This window comes from Trematomus bernacchii, unplaced genomic scaffold, assembly GCF_902827165.1.
Source record: "Trematomus bernacchii unplaced genomic scaffold, fTreBer1.1, whole genome shotgun sequence".
NCBI lineage: Eukaryota > Metazoa > Chordata > Actinopteri > Perciformes > Nototheniidae > Trematomus > Trematomus bernacchii.
The window spans coordinates 20,299,827-20,307,625 of record NW_022987714.1 but is presented as its reverse complement, the minus strand read 5'-3'; the positions used below and the strand labels follow the sequence as shown (position 1 = coordinate 20,307,625).

General features: G+C 36.7%; 1 protein-coding gene across 1 annotated transcript; it reads right to left on the bottom strand.

Annotated features, from left to right (window-relative positions):
- Positions 1-395: 395 nt before the first annotated feature.
- dnajc24 (DnaJ (Hsp40) homolog, subfamily C, member 24) lies at positions 396-6,927 on the bottom strand. Its single transcript, XM_034141067.1, has 5 exons — positions 6,845-6,927; positions 5,787-5,884; positions 3,622-3,751; positions 2,488-2,556; positions 396-1,788 (listed from the first exon to the last, which is right to left on the bottom strand). Exons 2-5 carry the CDS (start codon positions 5,880-5,882, stop codon positions 1,526-1,528), a joined length of 558 nt encoding a protein of 185 aa, XP_033996958.1. The 5' UTR covers positions 5,883-5,884; positions 6,845-6,927; the 3' UTR covers positions 396-1,525.
- Between the last annotated feature and the right edge of the window lie 872 nt (positions 6,928-7,799).

The following is a 7,799-nucleotide window of genomic DNA, read 5'->3' as shown; positions in this document are numbered from 1 at the left end:
TTTTGCTTTTACTCATTTATTTTGGACGTAGCTGCATGATTGATTTTTATACAGTGTTTTTATACAGAAACACTTTTTTAAAAGCAGGTTATTTAATATATTTTGTATTATATTTCGGTTAAGTGAGTTATAAGTATAAGTTAATTAATGCATCAAATATATGTATTTTTCAATAATGTATTTCAATGAAGGTTTCTTTATTAAGTGGGCTATGAATTACAATTATATTGAGTAATAGCAGGAAATGCATTTAATAATTTTTTTGAATTAAGTTTATAATTACTTTAAAAAATGTGTGGTATTTTTTCTTCAATGTGATCACTGATCATATCTATATGAAATGATTAATTACAGTTTTGGTTGATAACTACTGAGAGAAAGAAATGCAAGTATAATAATGTTTAAGATGTCTGTGCTGTTTCGTGTCACCTTTATTGTTTTTTGAAATATTTTCAAACTGAAAATTCCAAGAGTTGAATTGTCTGTGTATGTAAAGAACTGCTTAAAATACTTAAAAAGAAAATAAATAGTAAAAATAAAGGAAATTAGTGATGCATCCTCCGTTGTCTTCCAGCCTCTCAAGTTCAGGCAGACATTGGGAGAGACAAAAACCCAAAAGAAGTTGACAGGGCTCGTTTTCCCTTTGTGGATATTATTGATCAGATACAAACCAAGCTTCTACCGGATCATTGTCAATGAATTCATGTTAGCCTCGAACAGTTGGGCCCAAGATAAGAAAAACAATATTTTCTATAGACACACCTAGAAAACATTTTTTGTATTCTCTAGCATTTATCACAATCATAATTGTATAATGTAAATGCCTACACATAATATACAAGAAATAATAGATTATAATACAAATAATACACTACAATTTCAATGAATTTGGTAAACTTTCAGCAAAAGATATAATTTAGACCAATGATATCACTGGAGCTTGGCCATAAGAAAACCCACTTCAGTGTGTGTCACTTAGAAAGGTGTTGTTTCTTTAAAGCCAATGCAGTAGCACTTACAATGGGTTGACCTTTACAAGTTAATGTACCTGCACTTTTCGAGTTGTTATCTGCATTGTTGAACGCATTCATTGTAAGTCGCTTTGGATAAGAGCTTCAGCTAAATGAAATGTAATGTAGAGTAACATGAGTTCTCTTCAAATTTCAAAATAAGAGCACACATTATCAAAGCACCCATAAACTGAGTTAAACATGTGTATATTATATATATATATATATCAGTTAAGATGAAGTCAAACTTGTGTTGAAAGGAACAGATGAACTGGAGCCTGTCAGGCCGTGGCTGAAGAGCAGGTCAGAGGTCAGAGATGTGCTGTCCATGTCCACAAAGAGAAGGGTGGGAAAGCAACATTTACATTCACACAATTCACAATTCAACATCAAATGTGCCACATTCATACACAATGTGTCCTCAGTGAGCTGTTTCATTGGTGCTGTGAGGCCTTGCTTCACACGCTGCTTAACACAAGTGGTGGAGGTGTGGCTGTCCACCACCAACATTTCCTTTATTTGGTGTCCTCCTCCAAGTAGCATAATGGTGACGTCAGTGTCAGAGGTGTTATTGTTGTCATTTTAAACATTTGAGTCTTTCTGTGTAATGACCATGTGACACACACACTGAGGGAACATGTGTCACAGCACACCATCACTCCTCCCTCTGCTTCCTGCTCCTCCTCCTGCTGCCTCCTCTGTGTCTCCTCCTCCACCTCCTCCTCTGAGACGCTGAACCCTCCTCCACAGCGACAGCCGTATGCGTACACACACTCATCTGAAAAAACACACATTACACATAACTTACATTTGAGATAAAGTACTAATTTATCTGACTTAATCAGACAGTGAGTAAGAACTTGTTTGGATATTATGACCATGACTTGTAACCCAAATGAATCATTATAAACTCAAAAGATATTAGGACTCTTTGTTTGTTATTTACAATATTAGAAGTTCAAATGTAGTAAAAGGAAGTATGCTTTTATTTTGCTCAACAAGTGGTATAATGCAAGTTTGTTCGTTGGTATCTACACTGGAGGAACATTTCTTCTGACAGACGACAGCACTTCACACTGACACTGAGCATGCTCCTTATTGTGTGTGTAAAGTTACTGGGCAAACATGGTTTCATTCTTTCATGCTGCTTTTCCCAGGTGACAATATAAATGTGTCTCCCATCATCATTTCCTTTCATATTTCTGGTTGTGTTGGAACATAGCAGACACTGTTGCAAATCAATGCTTACAGGATGGTATTATTTTTCAAGGTCATGAAATATCTTAACTTCTTCTCTATGAAAAGAGTGGTGCAGGAATGTGATCGTGATGTAGTTTGTTTATAGCCGAACATTAGCTTTCAACTTCTCACAATTGCATGTTTGCTTAAAAATCATAAAGTGGTTCTAATATGTGGAGATTATCATTCTGAACAAAACGTGTGTGTGTGTGTTTTAGTTTACATGGGGTGTACTCACCCTCGTCCCAGGTCATGTCCTCCAGACAGACGGTAGAATCCACCGGCCAATCCTGTTTCAGTTCCTGAGCTGGAGAAACATTAAGCAGCGATATGAAACATCAGCGGTGAGCAGTATTATGTCTTCACATCCCTCACATAATGTTGTTATATTCAGAGTTTTGATGAAGCAGGACTAGACTATGTATTGAATTAGTATGTATGTTCAAATAATCTTTTTTTTCTTAAGATAGTTTTTTGGCTCTGAAGCCGTTATAGACAGATTTGAACGATGAGAAGAGAGGAGGACACACATAATGGGCTGGTGAGCTATCCGGCTGTCCCATCATTATCATTTTTGTCATATGGATTGTCAATATCCTAATTGAATTATGTTTGTATTCTATTCTTTATTGTGGGGTTTCTTTGGGATGTTTTCTGTCTAAGGACAGAGGGTGTCATCTGCTGCACAAACTGCGAAGCCCCCTGATAAAAATGTGTTATTTTTATATTATGCTATATCATTTGATTGATTGATTAATAAGAAAAGAACAAAAGCAAGAAGACACTCGTTAATCTACAATCTTACAACTCTATAGTTACAATGCTTTTGGGAAACACCTCTCCTCCCCTCACATTGGTTTAATGGATTTCAAGACCCTAAGGTGCTTTTGTTTGAGGGTGCTACAATGCCAACATCCTCAAATAAATGTTTAAACGGAAAGAAACTCTGCCATCAATATATGAAAAGTGACGGAAGAAGGGAACATGGATGGACTGATAGACTGACTGGAAAAATGGTTAGGCAGGTGAACAGATTTCACTCACTCTTATTTTCTAGCTTTCACTCTTGAGGAAACACTCATTATCAAGTTGTACAGTTTGAAAGTGATAATGACTCTGAACCATTAATAATGAGTGCTAAACTTCGCTCGGGTCTTAATTAGTGTTAGATATAAAAAAAGATGATCTATATAGGCTTTGTTACATTCTAATGAAATGACAATTAATGTATGTAGGACTTGTTAGACAGTAACTTGCAAAAAAACACATTATGTATTATATGAGTTTTTATGGAGGTTTTGATGACTTTTGATTCATTGTCTAGTCCTATGTAAATGATACATAAGTAAGTAAAGTGAAGTGTGTTCTCTACCTCTCCTCTGCAGGTCGTACTCTCTCCTGGTGTTCTGGTCGCTCAGGACCCTCCAGGCTGCATCAGCTTCTAGAAACATCTTCACACCGGAATCTGCTTCTGAAGAGCCTCCGAGGCGGTCCGGATGGTACTGTGCATGGGGGTGCGAACACAAACATATACAGACAAATGATTTTGCCACACAGGGTTTGCTACACAGATAAATATTTAGTATGAATCATCTACTCTTCTGTATACAGTATCCTTTGTTTATACTTTATAAGTAGGAGCTTGGTCTATAAGCAGGGGTGCACATAACTGGTACAAATCTGAAATGCGTAACGTCACTGATAGGTCATCAAAACAAAACACATGTTTCGTCTACACGTGTCTCTTGTCAACACGTGTTTCTTGTCAACACTCAGTGGAGTAAACTACTAGACATGTCCAAAAAACCAAAGACATTAAGCAGCCACTTAGGCGTTTCGCTCCCTGCAAAAAAGCTTCGGACTTTGCTGCGCAGGACATAACCGACGGACCTGTGAAGCTTTTCAGGAGGCAGAGGCTTAGATCACTGGACGACAGAGTTGGTGCCGTGTGCACAGACAGGGCTGCTGTTAACGTCGGTATGAACAACAGAATTGTACCAAAACTCCGCCAACTGGCTGCAGTGGGAGACTCCCCTGTGCACATTCTATGCTCACACACACTGGAGAACTGCGCAAAATCAGCTGATCACAACGTTCACGCTCTGTGGTCAAGCTGATGCAGTTTTATTTACAACAAAGTGGAGTGAAACACACAGCTGCAAACTTACTCAGGGTGTTATGGAAGAGTTTGAAATCAGACAGAGGTGGAAGAAGTACTCAGATCTTGTGTAGAAATACTCTGTTACAGTAAAAGTCCTGCATTCAAAACGTTCCTCAAGTAAAATTAGAAAAGTATTATCATCAAAATATAGTTAAAGTACCAAAAGTACTCATTGTGCAGATTAATCCATTTCTGAATAATATATATGATATGTTTTATAATTATTGAAAACAAGTTAAGTACATCAGTGTAGAAATACTCTGTTACAAGTAAAAGTAGAAAAGTATTCTCATCAAAATATAGTTAAAGTAGCGACAGTAAAAGTAGTGATTGTGCAGATTGGTCCATTTCAGAATAATATATATGATATGTTTTATAATGATTGATCATGAAAGTGTTCTCAAAGCTGGTAAAGGTGCAGCTAGTTTGAATGACTTTGTATACTGCAGGGTAGCTTGTGAATTTACTCCAGGTGGAACTAAAGTCTGATTTAACACTTGATTATATTTCACATCATTCATCCACATCTGTAAAGTAACTAAAGGCATTAAATACATGTAGTGGAGGAAAAGTACACCATTTACCTCTGAACAGTAGTGGAGTAGAAGAACAAAGTAGCATAAAATTGAATACTCAAGTAAAGTACAAGTATCTCAAAATTGTACCTAAGTACAATACTTGAATACTTAGTTACTTCCCACATCTGAAATCAGATATGACTTCAAGTCATGTGATCATTTCTTAGTATTTGATCCTTCAACTTGGCCTCAGGAAATGCAAGGACTTCAGTTTTGGCGACAAGTTTTGTAGAAAGCAAATTGGAGGCTTAAACAGGGACAGGGAGGTGCATCTTCATCATCTAGCATGCAAGAAGTGTAAATAGAGGACAGTGAAGGAGACACTGAGGAGGACAGTGAGGAAGACTGCACTTATTAACACCACGCTTTGTGTGGGGTGAGTACCAAACTCTGTCTCCTGGTACTCATAAGTAACTCACAAAAAAAGTGATGTGCACCCCTGTCTATATTAATGTTAACTATTAGCTTATTCTGTATATTTGATATTGTGTATTCAATAGATAATATATAGATGTATAACTTTATAATATTGATATGTTTTTATTTCCTAATTATGTTCTTTATTTTTAAATTAATCTGCAATGCCTTTTTTATATTCTCCTGTAACAAAAAAAAAATTCAAATTGAAATCAATACATCTAATATAATCTACACTTTAACAGGAGCTATTGCTTGAGTTAACATAAACACAGAATAATAATGTATTTGTAAAGAACCATGGACACACATTCTCCTACAGTGTGCAGTAGTGTGATGCTTCTTGCTGACACAGAGACAGACAGGGTGTTTACTGTTTACCTGTAGGGCCAGCTGCTGGTACCTGTGTCTCAGCTGCTGCACTGAGTCTGAGGGACTGGCCCCCAGCACAGCATAGAGGTCCTTCTCTGCACTCATCCCTGTCAACACAACACCGGCATCACTAACACAGATATACTGTTAGAGCTAATAATCTTCCAACTGGCTTTATAGAGAAGCATCAGATGGCTGCATCAAAAGCATGTCTAAAACTGCCAGATCAGTATCAGATATGCAGCTAAAGGCAGTGCTGAGTACACTCCTTTAAAGCATGTGTATTTGACGTGGTCAAAACTGAAGATACATGAACCAAGGAGAAGGAGGAGCAATTCATGGGATCTACATAAAGAGGCACCAACTAGTTATATCTTCTTTAACATATTCATTAATAATATTAATAAAGTGTCAGTTATAATGTTTCATATTTTATTCAGTGTCTATATTATACTGTCTTCTTCTAATACCTCTTTAGTGTATTCAATATTTGTACTACAGTTTATAATGTTTATACCTATCGGAATTGTAGACATTAGTATACTGTACTATATGTATACTATACATTACACTGTACCTTACAGCTTCTCTTAAGACTTCTGGTAAGATGCTAACTGCATGTCATTGTCTCACTACTTGCACTCGTTACTCTAGATTTCCAAAGTTATTCGGAAAGCAGCTCAGTAACACCTGCTTGTTTAAAGAGCTTCAATGACAGTCAGGCTGGAAGCAGTGTTATATTACTACAGACTGTACACATTATTACAGTGATATACGTTATAGACTTCTCTGAAAGTAACACAGAAACTAGCTAGCTGGACTGCGAAGCTACTTCGGTGTCTTTATATACTCCGCCATTATTGTCTCATTAACGTTACAGTATGTTATGGAGCTTAACATGACAAAACACTTTTATTCGGTACTGCTGTTTGTTTGCACCGAGCAGAACAAACGTTAGTGAAGCCGGAAATGTAGTCCTTTTGTTCATAACGAAGGTACATAATAAAAGCACATTTCGTTCTTTATTTTATCTGTTTTTATGTTTTATTGTAAAGCATTAAACATACCGTAAAACAAGGCTGTAACCTGAGTGAAGACATGTGTCCAACGATGGAAGGATTCCTCCTGTGTTTTCAGTCCGGCTGCTGACTTCCGGTGTTGCTAACCAATACTTCCCGTCTTTTAAACAAATAAAAGCACCACACTAAAATTCTGTGGGAGACGGAAACAAATCTAAACATCTGAAAACACATTGAGGGACAGCCCCCCACATTTAATGGTGATGAAAAACATAATTAATGCAGACAAAACGTATCAATAAAACAAAAATATATCAATAAAACTAAAGACAAAGAAAAAATATTATAAAATACTCTAAATTGGGCTGAACACCACAGCCCCTGAAATGATGCTGTCAAAATAACATTGTAACAATTAACTCAGACTTAACTCCTGATTTTCTCAATCCAAAAATGTTAATTTCATATTTTATCAGCACTATTAACAAAATTGTTTTCAAATCAAGTGATAGTTGGAAAACAGCCATGTACAAACTTGTCTTGTCAGGGATAAAGTATGCTTAGACAGTGATAATCATTGTATTTGAAGAAAATAATAGTCCGGAATGTAAATGGATAATGTATTTTAATATAATCTAACTATGTGAGATGAAGTGTTAAATTCCACTGTCAAACCTCTGAAACAGAAGCCAGAAAAGAGCAGCACAAGACCACACGCTGGGAAATGTGCCCTGACTACACAGACCAGGAGCGATCTGTTAATTGAAATGGGAACAGAACAGATGAGGTGAAACTATGACACCTCATGATCTGACTTCCTGTCTGTCACTCACTTACAGCTCTTTAACGAGGCCAGAGAGGAAGGGGGAAGGGAGCGGAGACACTGTGACTGACATTGTTCTGCAGTTAATTATTTCTTCATTTCAGGCGAATTAAGGATCAATTAGTCAAGTGACAAAATATTCACTGTCAAAGGAGGGCTGTGGTTTTCACTCTATTAAAT

What these genes read in the sequence shown, in the direction of transcription:
- dnajc24 (XM_034141067.1), bottom strand. Translation starts at nt 5,882, where the DNA reads ATGAGTGCAGAGAAGGACCTCTATGCTGTGCTGGGGGCCAGTCCCTCA. An exon ending in ACCAGCAGCTGGCCCTACAG is followed by an intron (nt 3,752 to 5,786) that starts GTAAACAGTAAA and finishes CCCCATGCACAG; the next exon opens with TACCATCCGGACCGCCTCGG. An exon ending in GTACGACCTGCAGAGGAGAG is followed by an intron (nt 2,557 to 3,621) that starts GTAGAGAACACA and finishes ATGTTTCTCCAG; the next exon opens with CTCAGGAACTGAAACAGGAT.